The sequence below is a fragment of the Ictidomys tridecemlineatus genome, chromosome 4 (genome assembly GCF_052094955.1).
Source record: "Ictidomys tridecemlineatus isolate mIctTri1 chromosome 4, mIctTri1.hap1, whole genome shotgun sequence".
In the NCBI taxonomy this organism is placed as follows: domain Eukaryota; kingdom Metazoa; phylum Chordata; class Mammalia; order Rodentia; family Sciuridae; genus Ictidomys; species Ictidomys tridecemlineatus.
In genome coordinates, this window is record NC_135480.1 from 46,310,474 (window position 1) to 46,337,625 (window position 27,152).

Consider the following 27,152-nt stretch of genomic DNA (forward strand, 5'->3'; position numbering starts at 1 on the left):
TAATGTCCTTAGGTCCCACTTTCAAAAAACTGAACTCTGTCTCATGGCATTAGATCTTTAAAACATGGTATCTCTAAGGCAGTTATAGTGTATCTTAATTCTTGTTGTTCAGACAATATTGAGTATATTTCGTTTAGGCAATCACTCTCTGAAAGAGAGAAAAGCATTGGAACACACTCAGACCAGAATGACCAGAATGACTGGATTATGTCTTATGAGGAAGAGATGAAGGAAACTGGGATGTTTTCCCTAGGGGTTGGTGGGTGGGGCAGAGATACAAAAGTACTATAATAGCTGTGTGTTGGTATTGAAAGGGTTACCATTATGAATATTTCCATGGAATAGAACTATAGGTTGAAATAGATTTTATATTCTTTTTAAAGAGGAGTTTTCTTCAACCCTTCAAAAATGGAATAGCCTGCTTTTGAAGGTGCCATGTTCACAGGGAAGCCAAAAGTTACTTGTTAGGGCTATTATTTATCATTGCTGTCATGATGTAATGAACACTTATTATGCAACAGACACTGTTTTAATTTTACTCATACATTTAATTTTATTAATTTTCTGAGGTAGTTTCCTTTTTCAAATATTTTCTAAAATTATGTAGATATACACAATACTTTATTTTATTTATTTATTTTTAAGCAGTGCTAAGGATGAATCTAGTGCCTCAAACGTGTTAGGTAAGCGCTCTATCACTGAGCCATAAGATAGGTTCTTTACTCCTATTTTACAAAGAAGGAAATTAAGACAAAGGGGCTAACTAACTTGTCTGGGCTTATATGGGAGGCAGGCAGAAAAACTGGAGCTTAAACTGGAAAATTTGGCCTTGATTGCCTATACTTTGTTAATTACTTTATTATTACATCTTCTTTTGCACAGGATTTAAGGGCTATGTGGGGTTGAACAACTGAATTCTTAAGGATTTTTGAATCTTGAGAGTCTGATTTTTTCTATGTGAGTTTGTGCATTGGAATGCAATATAACTGTTTTATGTTCTTGTCTTAACAATTTGGAGACTTAATTTTTTTCCTATATTTACTCTTTGTAGTATATTGATTTCTGTTTATTAAAAATCACAATAATGTGGCCAACTAGAAAACTTTTGGGTTTGTGATTTTTATCTGTGAATTAAGATAACATTTTAAACTGAAGCTTTTTTCTTTTTAAACTTTAGGAGTCATGACACTTTTGCAAATACTGAAGCAAATCTATTTGCTGACATATCCACAAATAATTTTACTTTTATTAAACCATGTAGTAATAGTGATACGTGACATAATTTTATGCTAACTTTGAGAATGATAAGTAAACCTAATATATTCAGCAATATTTAAAAGGAAAAAGGCATACATTTTTGTTTTACCATTAGAGCAAGTGATAGTTTTGTCATGAATCATCTATAATTAGAATAGAATTCAGCACTTTCATTTATGTAAGTTTCTTTTACCCAATGCTTTTTGTTAAAATATATCACTTTAGATAAAAAATACTTTTTACTCTGAGAGAGAATCTGTAAATATTAGCAATTTAGTTTTCAACATATTAAAAAGGTTAGATTTCCTTTGCTAGCAAGAAGTTCCTGGAACTTAGATTAGGTAAATTTTCTTTGTCAGTTAGTCAATAACACTTTAGTAGTGTAAGACGTGTTCTATAGTTGGCAGGTAGTTTTTGTTTCTTAAAAAAGTGCTTTAAAGTAGGGAATCACAAAATATAGTACACAGTATGTAATATAACAGTATTATATATTAAATATATGTACATTATGTAATGTAACTTGAACACGCTATTGAAACTTCCATTTGCCTTCCAGAGAATATTGATCACTGACATGGTTGAGTGGCCAAAACCAAAACAACTTTTAGTTGGTTTTATTATTATTTTTAACTTCTTTATAGACATTCCATCCCCTTAATTTATTTCCTCTACCCAGAGAATACCAAGAACATACTTTTAGTTAAGAAAATTTGGCTTATAATTAATTTTATTGAGAAAGAATATATGCTATATGGAACCATGGCATGTCTCAGCAGGAGAGTGTTAGATTAAACCCATTAGAGGATTTGAACGTGCCTTGATTGGTTTTGGATAGGGGTCTAATATAATAGAAGTTTGCTATAGATTGGGTGCTGTCAGAAATTGGAAAGTCTACAATTAAAATTGAAATCAAAACAGCATACAATCCAATAAGAATGAATATATTTAAATCAGTCTTGCTAAAGGATAAGAGAGGATAATATTCTGTTGCTACAATTAAATTGGGTACCAATAGAGTACTTAATTCATGCAGTTCCTTAGGCCATTTCCCTGTCATTTCTCTTAACTTTAAGGACTTTTACTTGTATATGGATTTCAACACCATTATAATAAGCAAAATCCCATTTCTGACCCATGCTTTCCAATACCAATTCCTAGCATCTTATCTTTTTTCTTTTTTAATTATTTTTTTATTTATATATGACAGCGGAATGCATTACAATTCTTATTACACATATAGAGAACAATTTTTGATATAGTCTGGTTGTATACAAGGAATATTCACATCAATTCATGTCTGGATAATGATGTTCATCACATTCCACCATCATTTCTAACCCCATGCCCCCTCCCTTCCCCTCCCACCCCTCTGCTCTATCTAGAGTTCCTCTATTCCTCCCATGTTCCCCCTCCCTACCCCACTATGAATCAGCCTTCTTATATCAGATAACACATTCAGCATTTGGTTTTTGGGGATTTGCTAACTTCACCTAGCACTATCTTCTCTAACTCCATCCAATTACCTGAAAATGCCATGAATTTTATTCTCTTTTAATGCTGAGTAATATTCCATTGTGTATATATGCCACAATTTTTTTTATTCATTCATCTAATGAAGGGCATCTAGGTTGGTTCCACAGTTTAGCTATTGTGAATTGTGCTGCTATAAACATTGATGTGGCTGTGTTCCTGTAGTATGCTGTTTTTAAGTCCTTTAGGAATAGACTAAGGAAACAGATAGCTAGGTCAAATGGTGGTTCCATTCCCAATTTTCCAAGAAATCTCCATACTGCTTTCCATATTGACTGCACCAATTTGCAGTCCCACCAGCATTGTGTGAGAGTACTGTTTTCCCCACATCCTTGCCAACACTTATTGTTGTTTATCTTCATAATAGCTGCCATTCTGACTAGAGTGAGATGAAATCTTAGAGTAGTTTTGATTTGCATTTCTCTAATTGCTAGAGATGATGAACATTTTTTCATATATTTGTTGATAATTGTATATCATCTTCTGAGAAGTGTCTGTTCAGGTCCTTGGCCCATTTATTGATTGGGTTATTTGTTTTTTTCATGCTTAGCTTTTTGAGTTCTTTATATACCCTAGAGATTCGTGCTCTATCTTTTGTGTGAGGGGTAAAGATTTGCTCCCAAGATGTAGGCTCTCTATTCACCTTTGTTTCTTTTGCTGAGAAGAAACTTTTTAGTTTGAATCCATCTCATTTATTGATTCTTACTATTAATTCCTGAACCAAAGAAGTCTTATTTAGGAAAGTTGGGGCATAATCCCACATGATGGAGATTAGGGCCTACTTTTTCTTCCATTAGACACAGAGTATCTGGTTTTATTATCTTAACTTTTAAATCCCCAGTCCAGAGCTCTCCTCTGCTTGCAGTATGGCTATCCATTTACATTCCTGGTCTAGGTGTGGTTGGCAAGTCAGATAAATCAGAGCCTAGAGTACTGGAGCTGCTCCTGGATAGAGTGGAGACTCTCCAAAAAAGATAGGATTAAGTGGGAATTGATAGCATTCCTAGAAAAAACTAATTACAAGCCAGGGACCTGTAATCTCAATGGCTTGGAAGGCTGAGGCGGGAGGATGGAGAGTTCAAAGCTAGCCATAGCAAGATTGACATGCTAAGCAACTCAGTGAGACCCTGTCTGTAAGTAAAATACAAAATAGGGTTGGGGGTGTGGCTCAGTGGTTAAGTGTCCCCAAGTTCAATTCCTGGTATTCAAACAAAACAAAACAAAACAAAACAAAAACAACAACCAAAAAAAAAAAAAATACAATGCTAAGGTTTCTGGAGTTCTATGAGGAGCCAGATCTTAATGAAATTAGTTTGGAATAAGTATTTATAATGAAGAGAGTAATGTAGTTTTGTATTTTATATTCCATGTAGATGAATGAATTTGAATAAAAACCCAAAATAGTGTTGGTGGCTATTATGACATTATTTACAGAATTGAAAATTGAAATAAAGGTTAACTGAACAAAGTATCTTTGAATTTAATCATAATAACATTTGCTATCAATTACTGAGTATTTAGTGCTCGGTGCTGTACTAAGTGTTTTACATGATTCATTTCTCACAGTGACTATTTGAGAATTAACCTATATATTCATCCTATGAAAAGGCAACTCCTATCTCTCTATGAGAAAGCCATTCTAATCACTCTTGAATAGAATGCGTTGACACAATATGATTTCCAGGCTAGAATGCAATGACACACAATATGATTTCTCAGGCTAGCTTACAACAGTGATGTAGTTTTCCTCTGATTCTCCATGGGACATGTACCTTTGAAGCCCTTTGGATCCCTGAACCACCATATACAGTAGTCCAGCTGCTTTTAAACTATCATATGGGAGAGAAGATGTCATGTGGTGAGGTCACATATAAATAGAGGATTGTATCCATAAAATTATCTATTCCAGCTAAGAATTCTTGAGGTGTTCCTGGCCCAGGCACCACATCTGACAAGAGAAGCCTTTGAAATGACCCAACCTCTTCCACAGACTTGACTGGGACATTATGAAGAACCTTGAGACAAAACTAGGCAACCTGGATGTTCCCAAATTCCTTGCCCATAGAAATGTTTAAGGAAAATAAATAATAATGTTTTAAGTTCTCTGTTTTGGATTGATTTGTTATACAACAATAGATACTTCTTGGTAATTCTTAGTCTGTTCATGCTGCTATAACAAAATACCACAGACCATAAATTTTAATCAATATAAACTTACTTTATTCTGAAGGTTGGTGCTAAGGTTTGTTTAAGTGCCCCCAAAACCCATGTATCCCCCAGCTTATGGCATTATTGGGAGTTGGTGGAAGTTTTAGAAGGTGGGAGCCAGTGGAGGTTTTGTTATTGGGGGGCATGCTCTTAAAATAAATTGTTGGATTCTGGTATTCCCTCCTCTTCCTCCTACTTTCTCTTTCTCTCCTTCTCTCTCTCTCTCTCTTTTCTCTCTCTCCCCCCCCTTTCTCCCTCTCTCTCTCTCTCTCTCTCTCTCTCTCTCTCTCTCTCTCTCTCTCACACACACACACACACACACACACACACACACACAATAGCCATGAGGTGATGGGCTTCCTCCCCAATGCTCTCCTGCCATGGTATGCTTCCATGGTCCAAACTAACAGAGACAATAGGTTGCAGACTGAAATCTCTAAAACAGTAAGCCAAAATAAACCCTTCTTCCTTACAAATTGATTTATCTCAGGTATTTGTTGTAGCAATGGAAAGGTCATTAATATAGTTGGGAAGTCTAAGAGCAAGGCACTGGCAGGTTTGAATGAGGGCCTGGTCTCTACTTCTAGGTTGGTACTTATTGCTGTATTCTCTAGAGGGAGCTGACTAGTTGTGTTCTAACATGTTAAAAGGCTGGAAGGGTAAGAAGGGCCCAACTAGTTGTCGCTGGCCCTTTATACATAAAGTTACCAATCCCATTCATGAAGTCTCTATTCTCATGGTTTAAACATTACTTCAAGGCCCCACTTCTTAGTGCAATCACATTAGGTCTTAGGTCCAACATGTGAATTTTGGAGGGGGCACATATATTAGCAATAAGGATATACATTTTATCAAATAACAAGTATTCTATTTATAATTAGATTTACTTAAAAAGAAAACTAGATCCTTCAACTGTGAAAATTAAAGGAAAAAAAACTCATTTGTTTTTTCCGTGTTTAGTACAGGAGGACTATAATATATGGACTTTTATAATTTCAAGAAGGTCAAATTTCATTCTCTTAAATTATTCTCTTTTTCTGTTGCTTTCAAGTATCTGTTTATAAAGTGATTTTTCTTTATTACATAAGTAATACGTTCACTGAGGAAAAATTAGAAAACACAGATAAGCAAAAAAGGGAAATTAAGCTTACTAATAGTCATACCACCATTTAGAATCCACTATAAATATTTTGGTACATATTTTTCCAAATTGTGTATATATAGAAGTGTAGGGGGAGGTGTTAGAATTTACCCTTATGCACACACACAAAATAATTGATCTAATACTTTAAGTATTACAATATACCCTTTTTCCATTTAGTACATCTTTCTACAATACTTTTCATATCCATATTTGACTCTGAAAATAATATTTATTTTCTGATTAAAAGTATTATTTATGATATTTTATTTGTAATGGATAACTTCAAAAGGAAAAAAAACTATTATCCCAACAATCAGATGACCATTAACATTTTGTTAGGTATTCTGGATTCTTTTCTTTGTATGTTTCCCTTAATATGTATATCTATATTCATATCTATCTATCTAAAGGGAAAATATGCATATATACATAGAAGTTTTTCACCAACATAAATTTTCATTCATAACACATGAATATTGCTACATGCAATTAAATTTCTGCAAAAATATTATTTTTAATAATTTCAAAGTCTTTCATCATGTGGATAAACCATATATCTTCAAATTTGGGCATGCAGTTTGCTTTAATTTTTCATCACTATGAATATCACTGCATTCAACATAGACAACACTTTTTGTTGGTGTTCATATGATATAAAATAGTGGGATTTGTTGTGATGTATTTGTACATACGCATACATGAATTGGTCAGACTTTTTTTTTTACCTAATACCTCTTCTTTCCCTCTTCTCTTGCCTCCCAGCATTTCTAACCTTTGTTCTACTGATCTCCCTTCTATTTTCATGAAATCCACCCCTTTTTCTTTTCTCTTTAGCTTCCACATATGAGAGAAAACATATGACCCTTGACTTTCTGAGTTTGGCTTATTTCATTTAATATGATGTTTTTCAGTTCCATACATTTTCCTGAAAATGACATAATTTTGTTCATCTTTATGGCTTTGTAAAAATCCATTGGGTATATACCATGTTTTCTCTCTTCATCTATCTGTTATTGGACACCTAGGCTGTTTTCAAAATTTGACTCTTGGGAGCTGTACTTATATAAACAAGGATATGCATGTATCACTATAGTATGCTAAGTTTAGTTCTTTTGGATAAATACTCGGAAGTGCTATTGCTGGGTCATATTATGGGTCTATCTTATTTTCTTGAGGAACCTCTCTACTGATTTCCATAATGGTTTTACTAATTTACAATCCCACTAACACTGTATAAGTGTTTCTTTTTCTCCACATTCTTATTTGAATTCTTGATGATTACCATTCTATCTGGAGTGAGATGAAATCTCACTGTAGTTTTTATTTGCATTTCCCATATTGCTAAGGATTCAACATTTTTAATGACCATATAGTATCCCATTGTGTAGCTATATCATCAGTCACTTATATTTAAATATCTCAGGTCTAAATATTTTGCTTAAATAATCCTGTCACTGTTAAAGCAAATCTTTCCCTATGGCAATAATTTTTAAAATTATTTTTGACATATTTGTTGAGTAGTTGTTTAAGGTTTATCAGCCTCAATATATTTTATGTTCTGAAGGTATATATATCAAAGAAGTATGAGACATGACCCCAAATCTCCAAGGGCCAAAACTTAGTGGAAGATATAACTATTACATGTAAAATGGTAATGAATAATTTATTCTAGTATATAATTAAATGCTGAATTGTGTGTTAATGATTAAGTGCTTGTGATATATCAGAATAGCAAGGCCCAGTTATTTAGGAAGGGCTTTAAGGGTGAAATGCATTTTGATCTGAACTTTGAAAAGTGGGCTGGATTTATAATCAAAGAGGATGTAGGACATTCCTGGTGAAAGAAAAAAGACACACAAAGCTCAAGAATTTCAGTAATTTTTATATATTTTCAGTATTATGGAATGGTATTTAGGTTTAAAGTTCTTTAAATGCCACCACTGAGCAATCAGTTTTGAATAACAATTCTGAAAATTCTGAGCAATATTTTTAATTTGTTGTGTTTTCTACTGTTTACTTTGTATAATTAAAATTATTTTTTTCTGATTTTTTTTTAATTTTCATTTTTTTATTGATTGTTCAAAACATTACAGAGCTCATGATATATCATCTTTCATACATTTGACTCAATTGGGTTTTGAACTCCCCAAATACAAATTGCAGACTCACTTCTGTTACATACTCACATTTTTACATAATGGCATATTAGTGACTGTTGTATTCTGCTACCTTTTAATTAAAATTCTTGATTTGTGAAAATTGCTTTTTCTTTTCTAAAATGAATGGCCTTTTTTCCTACTACTGTGTGTAGTTTATGTACTGTTTGATTTCCAATGAAATACCCTTTTAATTATCTAAATCAACAATGTCTTAGTCCTTATATTAGGACTGAGATCATTTTCAATAATATTTGAAAATTTATTAACTGTTAGGTTTGGTGGGGGCATTTAGGTTAGGGACTGAAAAGAAAACAAATTTATAGTAAGTTCCCTTTGAGTGAACTAATGTTGACTAACTGCATTCACCTTGTGCTCTGCTTTTTGTATTGTTCATGTGTTCAGTCATGCAATTTAGTGGGTGTTTTCGACAAGATGGAAAGAGAGCTAATCTCTTGTATGTTAGTTTTTAAAATCACATATAACTGGGTTTAGTAAAAATTTTCCTAGATGATATCCACATTATAATGTAAAGCAAAGTACATTTATTTTATTGGCTTCTTAGGGAGCAGTATTTCTTAAAGTGAGGTCAGGACCTGCAGATCAGAACTACTAGGATTGTGTATCAATATTCATCTTACTGGTCTCCATCACTGGGGAGGATAGTGGTTAGGGGAGGTGAGGGACTCTGCATTTTAACGGACCTGCCAGGTAATTCTACACATTGAAGTCTGAGAACCACCACTTCAGGGAAATGTCTCAGAACTCTTCACAGCTATGCTGCAGTAATGCATCAAGACTTGATAGTTATTATCCCTGGACAGTTTCCTCAAGGGATGTGTCATAGGACCTGTTTTGTTTTTAGAAAATTACAAACTAAGCTGGACTTTTTTCTTAAGAAAATTTATTTTAAATTTATATAACCCCCTAAAGAGGGAAACCCCCCTAGAACCTTTAATAAGTTCCCTTTTGGGATTATTAACCTCATTATCAAACATTAATTTATTGTAAGTATACTAATTTATGTTCAATTTTTACTCGGATAAATTACTTAGAGGTCTCTATTCATGAAAGACTAACATTAAGTTTTAGAAAGTTAAAAAGTAAGGGCCAGAAGTGACAAATTTCTCCTCTCTCCATTGTTCCTGAGGATGGTATGACTTATATGACCGAAGCCATTTATGATTTTATTTACTGCCTGATATTTGTGCTTTGGTAGCATACTGCAAGTAGTTCCTATGGCTTTATAGGGGAAATCATGACTTTTCAGCCTCTTTTTCTGGGAACTCTATTCCTAAGTCACTTTGCACAGATTATGAGGGTCATCATTTGCCACGAGGAACCTGTGGTTACTGTCTATAGTAAAGGATGGCAATGATCACATTTCCATGAGTCAAAGAACAAGGGAAATAGTCCAAGAAGTGACAATGAGTACATAAGATTGAAATTAATCCTGATAGAAAAAAATGATACTCTATGGAGCTGAATGTTCTACCACCTAAAGTTGTTACCTCAGCTGGAGAATTTCTCCTGGTGGCTCTCAACTTGTGTTTGGGAACAATGGCAAAATCTTCATTATGGTCAATGATGAGTCATTTGTAGGTAACCATTTATACATTCTATAGTTTTGACTTGATCTTTATACCCTTAGCTTGAGTCAGTTAAAAAACTTTAAAAATTTTTTTTTGAGTAATGATGTAGAAATAATATACATTTGAAAATAAAGTAATTGAAGCATAATTGATCAAATGATAATCATTGACACATAAAATCCTCAGTCATTTATATGATATGAACTTTATTCAGGGTCAAAATGGCATTGGCAAACATACCTCTGAGCGTTCATTTATCAAAATGGAGAATGAACTGGCCATTTTAAGAAGCCAGGTACTAACATGACTGGCATTTAAGAAGACCCTTTACCTCCCTCCACAGAATTATTGTAAACATGACATGATGTAAAATATCTTCTTTGTGGGAAAGGAGAGATCTAAGATCAAGGTAAAGAGGAGCTCTCTTTCTTGCCCTGTCCCATTTTGTGTATCCTGTTCTAGGCTTTATGCTAGCAATAAAAACGCAGAGATGAAGATTTAGCTCAGAGTATTTTTAATAACTTTTTATTGTGATTAATCACATACCACATGATTTAATGTGTGTAATTCAATGGGTCTTACAATATTCACAGGGTTCACAATATTTTATTTAGTTGAGGCTCACATCAACATTTTTTACTTCACAATTCTTCATGTCCAATGGAAAGAAAATTTTCTTAGGTCCATTCTTAGATCTATTTCTTCCTTCAAAATAATAGTACCTACCATTTATTAAACACCAGCTCAGCACTGAGCTCAGTACTGTGCCTGGGAGCTTTACAAACGTTATCTCATTCATGGGCTCACAATAACCTTGAAAAAAAAATTCATTCCATTATCTTATAGATGTATGTATATATATATATATAGATAGATAGATAGATATAGAGATAGATATCTATCTCTATATCTATCTATCTATCTATCTATCTATCTATATATCTATATCTATATCTATATCTATATATATATATATATATCTTCTCTAGATTCCCATATTTATTCTCTCCCCCTTCCCCACTAGTTAACTGGGCTGTTTTTGTGAAGGAGAGAGGAACGATTAGGATTTTGAAGCTTTTGAAGATTCGATGCTTTGCTTCACAACAGGTTTTTGTTTTTATTTTTTTAATAGGAGGAGGGGATACCTTTGTGCAGTCAGATAAGGTGAATGCAAAACTACTGAAGGGCTATGGCCAAGTCATTTAGAGAGATATAAAAGCATTTCTTTGTAGAAACTTTCAGGTGTTTGTTATTTTCTTTTTTTAATTAATTTTTTAAAATTTATATATGAAAACGGAATGCATTACAATTCATATCACACATATAGAGCACAATTTTTTTAAAGAGAGAGAGAGAATTTTTTTAATATTTATTTTTTAGTTTTCGATGGACATAACATCTTTATTTTATTTTTGTGTGGTGCTGAGGATTGAACCCAGTACCCCACGCCTACTGCTTGAGCCACATCCCCAGCCCAGAGCACAATTTTTGATATCTCTCGTTGTATACAAAGTACATTCACACCATTTTGTGTCTTTATACAAGTACTTTGGATAATGATGACTATCACATTCCACCATCATTTCTAACCCCATGCCCCCTCCCTTTCCCTCCCACCTCTCTGCCCTATTTAGAGTTCATCTATTCCTCCCATGCTCCCCCTCCCTACCCCACTATGAATCAGCTTCCTTATATCAGAGAAAACACTCAGCATTTTTTTTTTTTTTGGACTGGTAACTTCACTCAGCATTGTCTTCTCCAACACCATCAATTTACCTGCAAATGCCATGATTTTATTCTCTTTTTGTTTGTTATTTTCAATCTCAGTTTTGCTTTTCCTTCTAAGATCTAATGCTCCTACCTGTTACTTTTCTGTACTATGAAGTCATTCCTGTGCAAAATTTTCTATAATAAACCTACCGTCTTGTTTAAAAAGAAGTTTATAAATGTCACATGAAAAAGGTGTTATGTGCTGAAGTACCAGTATAAGGGTACACTGAAGTAACAGTGTAAGGGTAAGAAATAGAGGCTTCCATAACTTTGGACAGTTGTATACCTTTAAACTAATGATTCTCTCCAAAATCTAGCACACAAAAATATTCAAGTTGACTTAATTTCTGGCACTAATTTATATGTTTTATATATTTTATGGTGAATAGTGAATATTGGATTCTGAAGCTAACTTTTCTAATGGTTCTAAATTAAAGGAAAGCATTTTGTGATATACAGTTTTTGTTGTTTTAGGCTGTGGGAAAAGCATTGCTAATAAAAGCACCGAAATAATAGAAAAACTTTAGCAATCCTAATAATTATTCACTGAATCTAGATTTTTTAAAATGAAGAGTATAAGAAGTTGATTTGTCCATTATCCAACCACTTAGGCTGCTTTATAACTTCAAAAATTAAGTAGTTTGAATCTGCGATTTCAGTTTCTTTGATAACTAACTGCTTCTTTAAAGTTTACAATTGTTTAATCAGAATTGTATATTTTATTTTTCCTACTAAGTTAGTTATTATATCTTATTTTATTTTAGTTTATTTATTTTATTTATCTCACCCAGCATCATATACTGTCTTTATGAGTTTAGGATTTTTCTCCAATGTTAAGAAACCTATGTTCTAATGGCTTTATTTTATTTTATTTTTTCTAGGAGTCAGAGAATAATAAAATCTGTTCCCTATATTCCTTCCGAAATACCTCTACCTCACCACATAAGCCTGACGAAGGGAGTCGGGATCGTGAGATAATGACCAGTGTTAATTTTGGAACCCCAGAGCGCCGCAAAGGGAGCCTTGCAGATGTGGTGGACACACTGAAACAGAAGAAGCTTGAGGAAATGACTCGGACTGAACAAGAGGGTATGTGTAAACTTAACTGTTCGGCTTTTCTTCTAAAGATTCCAGGCCTTAAAAAAAATGAGTGGGATTTCAGGGGCCAGAGAAGTGCATAATTGGCATTAGCTAGGAAAAAGTTATTCAGAGGTTACCATGGTGATGGCAGATTGAACCATTAGGAGTGCTAAGCAGATAGCTCCATTTTTCTAAAAAAATTTATATTTTATTTGGTTCTTATAATTAAAAAAAAAACCTCAAGATTTTAAACTGACCATAATCATTGCCCTGGAAAAAGATAGGGAGGGAAATTTCTTAACTTTTCCATTTTTTCTCTTATTTCCTTTTGGCAGATAGTGTTTCTTTATGAAAATATCAAATGTTTCAAATGCAAAAATTTTTTTTCTAAAATTTAGTTCTCTTCAGTCATAGATTATCTTATACATTTATAAATGTTATTTTTATTTCCAAAACTAGAAAGATGAGGTTAAGGCTTTTAATACTGTTAAAACTCAAAGTTCCAGGGCAAGTACTTTGACATGTGACATCTGCTGCCACATTGCCCATTTACTTTCTCCACTCTGCACAAGAGACTCAGGTTCACCTAGGTCCTAGAAAACAGAGGTGAGAGAAGATTCTCCAACAATATTTCTAAACAAAATAATTCAAATCTAAGTTATTGCTTTACTATGCATGCTTTTTCATTTTTATGTAAAGAATTTATGCCTTAAAATGTAGGGTGATTCATGGCTCTGGATTTATTACTAGTCTTGTAAGTTAAATCTGTGATACTGTAGGAACTTTGAGATTTGATACAGTAGAGAATTTTTCTGATAACTTAATTTTACTCCTTTAAGGCTCAAAAGTCTAGGTTTTAAATTCATTTTTGTGGAAGTCTTTCAAAATGTATTGCATGTTTCCTTGTTTTTATTAACCAGATTTTTTTAACACAAATGTAGATATTTTTTGAGTATTGAGGGTCATGATGCAGTAGAGTAAAAACAGTAATACCCATCTAACAATTATATTTCCCTGAATATGTTAAGTCTCTTTGAACCATAAAATTCAAAATTTGGTATGGTACTGATTCCCGATTTGGCAACTCAAAACATTATGAGAATTAACTTCAATAATAAATATAAAAGTTTCTTGGGAACTGTAAACTATATGAATTGGAGGTATTGTGATGTTTATTCTGTTATAAATGTCAGTTGTTTTACCATGCTTTTATGTAATAGTTGCCCCTGGAGATCACTGAGATGATTAGAACTGTTTGACTTTATACTTATTTTTCTGCAATTATGAAACTCTAGAATCCTTGTGTCTCCTTGATACATATGTACATTTATTTACATACATTTATTTACACACATATGTGTGTGTGTGCCTGTCTATCTATCTATTTATATTTTTTTTGTGTGTGTGCATGTGCTGGTTTCTTCTTCAGTATCAGGTTGCAGGCTAATTTTTGCATAGTTGTGAATAATTTCTCATTTGTTCTTTCATTCATCTGTAGATTTTGAAGTTAGGTAATCAGGACTTCTGAACTACATTTAAAATATGAACAAATGTGTTCTGGATGAGTTGCTGAAAGATTCTGGGTGATATACATGATCTTTAGTGTATGAACTTCATGCTGACACTTCTGCCTTTTCAGAGACTTTGTTTTTTTAATTCTTGGTTATGTTCTGAATCATTCAAAATGCTTGATCAAAAAAAAATCTCTGAATAAGTGAGATTGCTAAATTAGTTTTAATTGTGATTCAACAAAAACTTGATATGTATTTATATATATAACTATATAACTAGTTATGTATATAAATATTCGAAAAGTAGTTATATAAGAAGGTAGTTTTCAGAATGCCCTGAAGAGATTTTTAAGGTAAAAATATTTTGGTGTGTTATGTTTTTTTTTTCTTGGAATACTTGGGAATTTTAAATCAAATTTTCTTGTAAGTAATGGTTAATTTTTTATTCTTCCTCTTCCTTACCATGAGTTATACTTGCTTTTGTACAAGAGAAACTTCAAGACAAGACATCTCATTTAAGAGTTCTTTATCACTTTATTACTACTAGAAAAAAATGCTTTTGTACATACTTTCCAGATTTTTAATATTTTTACATAATACGTTTTAGACATCAGAAATTAAGCCATTTTTAGTGCTTATTATTATACATAATATATACTAGAAAGCATGATCATTAGATTTACCAATCTCACAAATCTGAGAGGAACAGTGAATATAATGTATGCAAGACACAAAACTCAAAACAGTTTTGTAAAACTGGAAATGGAACTTAAAACAAACGTATAAAGATACAATTTAATAGATTTTATTATCAAGTTCAGAGATTATGATTAGAACCCTCAGCTGTGCAAGTAATTACTGCAGGAAATTCAAATAACAGCTATCTGAGTGAAAATAATAATCTTGTGAGCTTTAGATGTCAGAAAGCACAATGGGATCATCAGGGTAAATACTGCCAAAAAAGTTGCCAATGCTAGTTAGGATTAGCAAAATTAGAAGTATGGTATATGATATTCAAGAGATTGTGTTCCATTGAACTTCCTTGCTCTATAAAATGTATCTGAAGTACGGTGTTGAGTTCATAATTACCATACTAAGATTTAAAAGCTTTGGGATATTCTCAGATAACAATTGACATAATCAGAGACATAAAATTACATACTAAGAGGAATGGTTGAAGGAACTAGTAATATTAACACCAGAAAAGAATATCCAGGATGGCATGATAGTGTCTAACAGTTGTATGTGTCCATATGAGTCAATCTACAATCTTCATTGGAAGATAATTAATAAAATGAAAGATCTCTAAAGAGATCTCTCTTTAGTGTTAGGCAGCAATCTCAATTGTCATTTTAATAGGGCTAAGACTACGAATTTTTATGAACAATATTTTTTCCTTTTTTTTTTTGTACCAGGGATTGAACCAGGGACGCTTAGTCACTGAGTCACATCCCTAGCCATATATATATATATTTTTTTTTTTTCCTCTTTTGAAACAGGGTCTTGCCAAGTTGCTCAGGACCTCACTAAATTGTTGAGGCTTGCTTTGAACTTGCAATTCCCCTGCCTTAGCCTCCTCCTCCCAAGTCTCTGGGATTATGGGCATGGGCCACCACTCCTGGCTGAACAATATTCTTTCTTATACAATGTTCTTTTTATACAATATCTTTTTATGACCCTAATGAATATATAATGTTGCAATTTTTCCTATACCTTTTTCTCTTCTGTGCAAGGTACTGTATCAAAACTCAAGGATTGGGCTGGAGTTGTAGCACAGTGGTAGTGTGCTCACCAAGCATGTGGGAGACACTGGGTTTGATCCTCAGCACCACATAAAAATAAATAGATAAAATAAAAGGTATTATTTCCATCTACAACTAAAAAATATTAAAAAGCAAAACAAAAAACTCAATGATTCTTAAATTCTTACCTTTTTCATTTTCTGTAAATCCCTTTGATAGTCTAGTGAAGCCTACAGTTCCTTTCTTAGAATTATTTTAATCACATAAAGTACATAGAATTAGAGAAAATGAATTATGTTAAAATATTAAATACTTAAAAAATTTTTGTGATATTCTAAAATATGCTACTTTAATACATTAAAAATAAGATGTAATGGGTGGCTTAACAATATCATAATTTTGAAGTAGTGTTAAGCACAAGAAATATTTTGGGGCTGGGGAATATAGCTCAGTTGGTAAGGGTGCTTGCCTCACTTGCACAAGGCCCTGGGTTCAATCCCCAAGCACCACAAAAAAAAATTTTTTTTTTTGTATCTTATATTCACTTCAACAAGTATAATATGATATAAAATGTTTATTCTAATCTATTTGTGGTTATGTCACAGTTGCAATGCAATGCTCTGGTTTGTTGCCTGCATATATAACTTAAGGAAAAGCAAATTTTAAATTAGAGACTAGTGAAAAAGAATCATTTTACATTCACGTTCATAGATTCCCTGAATTCTCTCCATTTCTCTTGGGGTTGTGGAACTCAGGGTAAAAAAAAAAAACACACAAAATCCTATTCTAGATGATATGGAGCATCCATAATGAATAAAACAATAGTTCCAAACTTTAGAAATTCATATTCTAGTAAACAATATGAAACATATATCAAATGAACTATAATGAAATGTCTAATATATGATTGGTTCCATAAAAGCTATATAGATGAAGTGTTATAGGAATTTACAAAATTGACATATTGCTTCTATCTAGAAAGCCATGGAAAGGTTCTATAGAGAAATGGGTCCTAACTAGTCTTGGAGAATGAAAGGATTTGTGTAAACAGAAATATAAGGAAGAGACATCTCAGGCAGAAGGAACAGGCAAAGAGCATTAAAACAGCCAACAATTTAGGTTCTTAACTAAAGGTGAATTTGCATATTGGACATAAGACTGGAGAACTATGTTGTATTCATATCATGGAGGTCCTTTAATTTTGGACCAAGTTTGAACTTTAAAAAATGAAGGTGATGGAGGAATCATTGACTATTTTTTTTTTAGCACAATAAGGTGATGGATTAGTTTTCCCTTCAGGAAAATTATCTGGTAGGACTATGTAAGATGGACGGGAACAGGGAGAGACATTAAGAAAATTGTTCCAGGCTATAGATAATGAGGCCCTGAACTAATACAACAGAAATGAGAAATGAAGGGTGCTGAATATAGAAAAGATATTAGGAGATAGAATGTTAAGACTTGATATTTAAGTGTGGCATCTGAGAGGAATGGTTCAAAGATAGACTCTGGGCAAATAGGAGAGTGGTAATACAATTAATAAAAAATAAAGAAGTGGAGGAATATGTTTTGGAAAATGGGAGCAATGAGAATTTCTATTTTTTATTTTGAGTTTGATATTCTGAGCTTGAATCCTAATTTTACTTATCTGTTTATAACAATAGAACAGAATAGTATCATGGAGAAAAAATAATTATAGAAAAGGTAATTTAAAAGTTTAGAATAGACTTTTGATTCTAAAATACTTACATCCTAGGTCTAAGGAGGTAGAACAGCTCCTCTGATATTTGCTTGGCTTTGACACTTTAAAGTTCCAGATTCTTCTTCTCATTTGGGATATATATCATAGGACATAGAAGAGCTTTCAAATGCTATCCCACACCTCACTTTTTTTTAAGTATTTATTTTGTAGCTTTAGGTGGACACAATATCTTTATTTTTTTAATTTTTATATGGTGCTGAGGATCGAACCCAGTGCCTCACACATGCCAGGCTAGCGCGTTATCACTTGAGCCATATCTCCAGGCCCTCGCTCACTTTTGCTTCATGGTTTGAGGGCCATACTTCATGGTTAACTGATTAACAAGCTGTGTGATTGTTGTAATAAATGAAGACCTTTCCTGAATCTTTCTTGTCCTGGAGAATGTTTTGACTTTATCAGATTAAATATCTTCCCTTCATTACATTCATATGTAGAAACTGATCTATAAAGTTTACTATGGTCCATTTTAAAACAATATTTTATGTCAAAACAGTAACTCTCCAGGCAAGGGGTTTTATCCATGAAATTATTATCAGTGTTTGCCATTTCTTCAAGAAATGCCCTCTTCTGAGCAGTGATTTGACGAGATTGCTGAAATACTCATGAACAAAGTGCCAAAAGTGCCCCCTCTAAAAGTGAGTCTTATGGGAAGATAGGCAAGGTTTCTGCCTTTTGTAAATTTAACTTTGAGTTAGTTTCATAAATAGATAAATAAGTAGGTGGGTAGATAGATGCGTAGGTGAATTGAATGAATATCAGAATATGCCTTTTAAAACTCTGTTGATATTGGTGGGTAGAGTGTAGAAAGCCTTGATTAATGGATTCAGGTTAAAATGCTTCCAAGATAAAAATCCTTCAGCTGTGATTAAATGATGAATTTTAGTTATCCTTGTATCACCCATCCTGTTGCCAGTGTAACTGGGCTCTAACATAAGCGACAGTTGTCAGAAAATGAATACTTTAAAAAGGACTTCTATATCTAAATACATATATTTAATCAGAGAGTCCTTTGGCTTCTGAAAATAAGTTGTCTAATGAGAATTTCATTTGAGCAGCTGCGACTGAGGAGGTCAACAGGCACTGCCTAGGAGAACATGGCCCAGCTGGTGAAATCTGGTTGTTGTCGTGATCTAAATGGTCAAGTGCTGCTTGTAATCCAGGACCGTCTGTTTATGAAGGGAAGAGCGAGTGCTTCAGCATAATGTACAGCTGTTTTAATCTCTCTTTAATAATAGTGCTTCAGCCACTATCATGTCTTGTGTATCATACTACTAAGTATATGATCCTAGGCCCAGTGAACTGGTTTGAGTCAGGTTCTGCAGTCATGTGAGATTTCAGGGAAAGGGACACATGATAAAACCTTCAGCTCTGACTAAATAAAACTTTCTTTCTGGCTCTTTGGCTCTTTTTCAAGACTATTCTTTGGGTAATTAATGTGGTCAGGAGGGAGTGACAAAGCTTGCATTTAGGTAGAAATATAGACTAAATGGACTCTCTTTGATAGAGCCATTAACTTAATGGAAAGTATTCAGGATTTAGGTACAATTCCATAGGATATACAGTGGTCAGAAATTAATGTATTTGTCCCATGGAATTGTGTGCTTCAGGCTATCATGGTAATGAAAGTATGTGGATTCATTTTACTGTGCATGTACAGAAAGGGCAGCAGCACTTGAGCTTTGGATTCCTGGTGGGATAAGCTTTCCAATGGATTATGCAGCTGTTCCCAAGCAAAGGAATGAGCATGTGTTTATATGTATATCTGATGGATTATTATCATTATTTGCATCTCTAAACAATTATTTAGACTTATACATATATTTTCATTAAAGTATATTTATTTAAGGCACATGTTAGTGTATTTTGCTCATCGGAGATCTTTTGCTACATAATGGAGGTTTTTAGTGTAGTTCAAACAATGAGAAAACTCAATTTTGAAAGTCATGTTCTTGAGTGAGCTAGATCTGGGTTGAATCTAAGTTCTAATGCTTAGAAAGGCAGTGTGACCTACTAATTATGAGCATGGAGTTTGGAGTTAGGCTGCCTGTGTTTGATCCTCAGTTCAGCATTTTACAGGTGAATGACATACAGTAAGTTAACTCTGTGTTTCACTTTTCTCAACATCAAATAGGCATTATTAGAATGTTTTGTGGAGATCAAAAGTTACAAAATTTAAGCATTTAGAATGCTGCCAGAACATTGTAACTGCTTAACATAGTTTTTTATAATCATAACAATTATTATTATTGCTTTTATAATTACTGTTACTATTATTATTATTTGAAGAAAAAAATTTTGAGAGAAATATTATAGGAATCTCATACTGTGCCACAGACCAAATCATAGGAAATATCCCATGGTGTTAAGGGATTTAGCATTTGGCAGCAGTGATGTTCTTGTGTTCTGGAAGAGCAATTCAGTTTAACTCTCCTTTCAGGCTCTTTGGAAAAGCTGATACTAAAGTTTCCCCACTGGAAGCCAGTCTTCCCTGCTGAGAATATGTGGAATGTGATGTTGTCAGGGAGAGAGGTTGGCCAAAGCATTGGATGAGGGTTTTTAGATAGTACCAAGTTAAGAGCAATGTGTTCCTTTAACATTAAAATCCATGTTAAAAAGAAGCTTAACATTCATGCAATTCTATAGCATCAAAATTATTTTAAGGCACAATTATGAATATTAGATTTTAATCACCATTATGATTTGAGGTTATATTGGTGAAGCCTTTAGAATATCCTAGATCCAAACCTTACCTTATGTTTCTCATTCATGGGAGAAATAGGAAAGGTTTGGAATTTTGGTGTAATAAACACATAAAGTATTCATTACAAACTCCCAGAATAATTGTTTCAAATACATTAGAAATCTCAAGTCATTTAAATGCTGAAGTTCCCCAAGACTGCTCATACTCTTGGTGAAGAAGCATTGGATATTCAGAGCAATGTGGATGCAATTTCATTTAAATTTGTTTTTTCTTCTCCTAATAAAAATTTCCTCCAATGATATTTATTTCCTTGCTCCCATTTTAAAGACTTTGTAGCATATTCATAGTACACACTTATCTAGTGCTAGAAAGTATAGAAAAAACCAGATGTTTTCCAAAAGTATTATACAACAATATTTAGAACTTGCAGTGAAGAGTGAAAACTATTAGTGTTAGAATTATAAAAATTATGATTGTTTGTGTAAGAATTATGCTTGGTATATTTTTGTGTTAAAAGCTTTCTAATTTTTAGAAACCGGTCATCCTCTCATATAACTTTACAAAGTATATAATGAGACAGAATTCTTTGGACCTCAGACATTCTTGGTTATTTCTATTTGGTTAATTCTATATAGAAATTTTGGTTATTTCTATTTGCTATTGTTTGCAATTCTAATTTAATAATATAGATAATATACTATTTGATATTTTTCTTTCAATTTATTTCTCTGCCTTGAAAAGATACTTCAAATTTCTTAATCTATTTCTTTCTCCTCATATTTGAAAGTTACTTTTTAAAAACCTATTTCTCTAAGAATGTTAACAGATGCAGGCAAGTTGTTTTTGATTTTTCCTTTCACTGAACTGGGAAGCAAGAAGGTATGCTCCTGTCATTTTGTTGTTTAGAAAGAGGGTGCAGCTTTCTAATTGTTTAATGAAACAAGTCAGATGTTTGTATGCTTTTTGAGCTTGTAGAATTTGAGCAAACAATTAACATTTTGTTTTACTCTATTGAAAATTCATTAGATTTTCTTCAGGATTTATCATGGGAGTTTCAAGAAATAATAGAGGATCTCTTTAGCTCTTTATTATTTTCTTTATAAATACATATGCAAATCAAAAGAAAAATGAGTAGCTAAGGAAGCAGTAAACTTGGTTATTATGTCATATTTGATATTTGTATTAAAAGCCATAAAAATAAACACCTGTGAATTATCTTACTTAATAAAAATTATGAGTACAGTTGAATCTCCTTATGTTATTTTTCATTCAGTCCTTGTTTCTGTTAGATTACTGCCAGAATGCTGTGTTTATCATTGTGTTCTCTTTTTGTTTTAAATGTGTCTTTAAATAATATATTCCTTAGCTTTGTTTTAGAATATTATAAAAATAATGTCACAGTGCAATCTGTGACTTGCTTTATATATTCACAATTGTATTCTAACATCAGTTTTGCTGTGCACAGTTTTAGTTCATTTTCACTTTTGTATAATGTTCCATGTTATACTGTGTAACCAGTATATTCTCCTGTCTATTGCCTCTGGGCATTTTTTTTTCCAGTTTTCTGCTAGTGCAAGAAATTATGTTACGAAGATTCTTGAAGCTAATACTTCTGATGCATGTGTGCATGAGTTTCTTCTCTAAAATGTCTCCTCAGGAGTGGAATTGATATTGACAATATTTTATAGTCTTTGTTTGACTCTTTGGAAAACATTACACAAAGAAGTTCCTGCTTGTGTGTGTGTGTGTGTGTGTGTGTGTGTGTGTGTGTGTGTGTATTATAATCTCTGAAAGCTTTAATTTAACTGTCTATACCTTTTGATTCTATCTTCCTCAGCATATCTAGTATAGGCATTTTTTTTTAATCACTGAGCTTTTTTGAAGTTCAACAAGAGTCTTTGATGGCACCTTCACTGAAATTTTTGTTTTGTTGTATCTTAACAGAATGTCTTCAACCCTTCTTTCAACTATGAGCACAAGTGTATTGTTCTCCTACTGGTATGTGATTACTAGGTCTGTTGGAAAACACACATTTTTCCCTTTTGATCCTTTCTATTGATGTGTCCTCTAGCTCAGGGTGTAGTTTTAGAATTAGGATTAAATCCTGATCTCTAATTATAACAGGTTTACAGTAGTTTTATTTTTTCTTAAATACTTACTTCAAATTCAAAATTACGAACTTAGTGTTACCACTGTTCTATCCAATCGTTAACATTATATAGGCATTTTTGTAGCAAATTGATCTGTTGGCTGGAAATCTTTCTCTCTCTTGGAATGTTTAAGAATCCTTTCAGATATTGGCTTGGATTTGATGTATATTCTTATCCTTAATCTCATAATTTACTAGGTAGTATCAATTAATTAATTGATTAATCTAAATTCTAGTTATAAAATGAGGATTTTGGTTTAAATAAACATTAAAGACAAATTCTAAAATTTTATGCCATTTTGATTTTCTTTTAGAGTTTGTATCCAAATTTCAGAGTCTTTCTCTTTCAAATCATTTTTAGACTGAATCAGTCATATGAACCAATCCCATGATTCACATGATTCATTCTCTTTTATTATGCTTGAAACTGTTTTTTACTATTCCTGATCACTTCTTTCTGATGCTAGAATCTTTATGAAACTAGAAATAAAAACTGCTAGCCAATTTTGATATATGAAGGCATCATTGTCTGATGAAGTACTTGTAGACAAAGCCATGGTTTCAAAGGTATGGCTTAATGCTGAGCATCTTTGACATTCGGATTTATCATAGCTTTCTCAGTTGATGTCTTGAGAGTTTAAGTATAACTAAGGAGCCATACCTTACATTGAGAGGCAAGACAAATACTCCCACAATGAAGACATGGAATAAGGGAAAATAGGCTATCCACTATCATTGAGAGTACAGAAGTTAAAGGTCTGTGGATTTTCCCAATTGTTTTCACATAATAAATTGAAAATGAGTAAATACAAATAGCTGACTAGAAAAAAATTAATGAATTTATACTGAAGAATAATGATGAAAATATGCTAAAGTATCACATTACTTTCAGCAATACCATGGCAGCTGTAAAAGCAAAATTATTATGCTAATATATATATTTCTTGAAAGAAGGTAAGCTATAGTCAAAGGGCATTTTTAAAAGAGTGTCTAATATACTATGTGCACTGAGATTCCATTCCACTCTAGAATGCAATAACTAACTTTTAACTGAAAATATCTCTTATAAAAGGTGTAAGAAATACCTCTTCTCCTGTACACTTACCTGTTATAAGTTAGGAAAGAGATGGAAAATTCAAAAATTAATGCATAAACTACATATTGTTTTGGATCAATCTCTTTTTGTTCTCAGAAGAGAGAGACTAGAGAGGGGAAAATACTTTGTTTAGCCAATGCACAAAGTCCTAAACATTATTCTTTGTTTAGCCAATGCACAAAGTCCTAAACATTATTCTTTGATTTCTGTATACTAGCTCCTCTTTATCATTCAGATTTCAACTTAACTATCACTGATTTTGAGAAGCATTCTTTACCTCTAATTCTAAAGTAGACCTCATCACTCTTTAACTTCTCTATTTCATTTTCACCTTAGCAATTTTACTTTCTGTTCTGTTCTTGCTTTTTCATCTTCTTTATTATCTTTCTCACCCACTAACAGGGGAAAGTTGATAAGAGCAGAGACCTCTCTGACTCGTCCACAACTCTATTTTTTGTAGTCTTAAGATAATAAGTGTTTGTTGATTAAATGGAGATTGTTAAATGTTCTGGAATGGTAATGTTCTGGAATGGTGCCTCTTTTAATTTCAGTCTCTCTTGTCCTTATGTTTACATCCTCTGTTCCCAATTAAGATTATCTTAACTGTAACTTTATTTTTATTTATTTGCTTATTTATTAGTTATACATGGATTCAGTATCTTTATTTTGTTTATTTACTTTTGTGTGGTGCTGAGGATCGAACCCAGTGCCTCACACATGGAAGGCAAGCGCTCTACCACTGAGCCACAACCCCAGCTGCCCATAACTTTGTTTTTAAATAGTCAGTTTAGGAAATCCAAATAACTCCCTCTTTTAACTTTTTCTCTCTTTCTTGCCCCACATTACCTATGTAAAAGGCATGCTGCCAATGGGAATGTGATTCTATGTATGACTCTATTTTCTGTTGCCCTCTAAATCAAGCTTACATTTCCTTACTATTCTGAAACTATGAACTTTCAGTTCTCAATTCATCATAACTGTTTGCAGAATTACAAGTCTTTTCATGACGTTATACAACATTTCTTAGACTTGTCCATAATGATTTCACACAGAATCAGTGTTTTACCATGTGTGAGTGCTCTACCCTTTGCTTGTTGCATGGTATTAGTATTAGCTTCACAAGTAAGAAGTATTCTTGGTTACCTCATCAAACTTTCTTTGATTTTTTTCTTCCAGCTTAGATTTTCTTCTAATATTAAGACTTCATTATCCTCCACATATGCTGTCCCCTTTCTTTTTGCTTTATGTCAGTCTAACTTAGGCATTCCTCAGGTACATAGAGATACTATGCAGTATTAGAATTTGGTTCCTGTAATTCTTTGGTAATCTTTCTCTAGTGAGCATTCTGGTTAAGAATTTGAAGATGTAACAATCTCAGGACAATCTTTCTTACCTAAAAAGTAAGCACTGAATTAAAATTGAATTAGTTATTCAATCAAATACACTTCCTGCTCAGCCATTATCCTTCCCATCTAGAGTAATCTTCTGCCTACTCTCTGCTTACCTAAATTTTTCATCTCCTCACTTTCCAATATCCAAAATCCAAATCATACCGGCTTTCTACTGACTAGGTTAGCTCTCATGACTTCTCCGTTTTCCAAAATGATCAATACTTGAAGCTATGTAACCTTAATTATAATGGTTTCTATTTTTAAATGGATATTTTCAATGAGGTAATTGTAGATTCACATAAGACTGCAAGAAATAAGAGGGATTCCTTGTATAATTTGCCCTATTTCCCTCATGGCAACATATTGCAGAATTGTTGTATACTGTCATCACAAGTTATTGACACTGATACAATCAATCCCTTGATCTTCAAATTTATACAGTTCTAACGTACTCATTTGTGTGTCGGTTTGCATATTAAGTACAATACAATTTTATCACCTATAAATCAGCCATCACAATTTAGCTACCACAACAAAATACTGAATAATTCAGATATCACCAGGATCTTTGTGTTTTTATAATCACATCTGCCTTTCTTCTACTCTAGCACCCCTCAAACTCAGTATAAAGTCCCTGATAACCACTAATAAGTTCTTTATTTCTAACCTTTTGACATTTCAGAGATGTTATATAAATGGAATTATACAGTGTGTTGTTGACTTTTTGAAAAAAATTGGCATAATTTCCTGGCAAATTTTCAAGTTCAGTCATACCCTTTTTATTCCACACCATGTATCATTCATATATATATCTCAATCTCATACATACACACACACACACACACACACACACACACACACACACACACAAAACACATATATATCACTTTGTTTAACTTCATTCACTGGTTAAAGGGCATCAGAACAGATTAAAGTTTTTAGCTATTACAAATAAAGTTGATATGAACATTTGTTTATCACTTATTAAGTTAGCAGAGGTTTTAATTTCTCTAGAATTAGTATCCTAAAGCACATCTACCAAGTTATATGGTAATCGTATTTTAGTTTTTTAAGAAACACTATACTGTTTTTCAGAATATCTATGCCATTTTTTACATTCCCACAAGTATTGTATGAGTGATCCAGTTTATTTACATCTTTGTCAACATTTGGTTTTGTTGTTTTTATTTTAACCTTTGTGATAGGTGTGTAGTAATATTTTGAGAGTTAATTAGTATTTATTTAATGGCTGATGATATTGAACATTATTTTGCGTGTTGTCATATGAATGTCCTTGTTGGTGAAAGGACAATTCTTTTATTCATTTTCAAAAATTCTTTTATTCATTTTCTTTTCTTTCTAATATTTTTTTTAGTTGTTGATAGACCTTTATTTAATTTATTTATATGTAGTGCTAAGAATTGAACCCAGTGCCTCACACATGACAGGCAAATGCACTTCCGCTGAGCCACAACCCCAGACCCCTTTTGTTCATTTTTGAATTGAATTTTTTTTATTATTATTAAGTAGTGACAGTTATTCATTATTTTATGTACCAGTCCTATGTTAGGTATATAGCTTGAAAATATTTCCTTTCGATCTTTAGCTTGGTTTCTCATCCTCTTTACATGGGCTCTCACAGATGAAAGCTTAGAATTTAAATGAGGTCCAGTTTAACAGTTTTTTATTGGGGATTTTATTGGGGATTCAGTTTCAATACATGGATTTGGAAGGACAGAAACTTTCAGACTGTAGCAACATATGAAAACTGAAATTGGAAATAATGCTGTTTATAATTTTTCCAAATAAAATGAAATGTTTAAGTAAGTACTTAACAAATTTGTAGAGGATCTATATGCTGAAATTATAGAATGCCAATTAAAAGAAAATCAAAGACCTAAATATATGGCAAAACATTGTGGTTCTATATTGGAAGACCTTGTGGTAATGTCAATTCTTCCCCAAATAATATATATATTTAATTCAATTCCTATTAAAATCACAGCAAGAACTTCATCTACAGACAAACATTTTAAACTTTATATAGAAAGATTTAGACCCTG

At 32.6% G+C, this 27,152-nt stretch overlaps 1 protein-coding gene across 30 annotated transcripts in view; it reads left to right on the forward strand.

The window, feature by feature from the left end:
- Sox6 (SRY-box transcription factor 6) overlaps nucleotides 1-27,152 on the forward strand; it is a 580,734-nt gene that overhangs the window by 249,884 nt on the left and 303,698 nt on the right. For all 30 annotated transcript variants that reach the window (XM_078046426.1, XM_021727329.3, XM_078046425.1 and 27 more), the window contains one exon: nucleotides 12,539-12,746. In XM_078046426.1, the coding sequence (XP_077902552.1) occupies nucleotides 12,539-12,746 (208 nt within the window). The remainder of the gene's footprint in view (nucleotides 1-12,538; nucleotides 12,747-27,152) is intronic.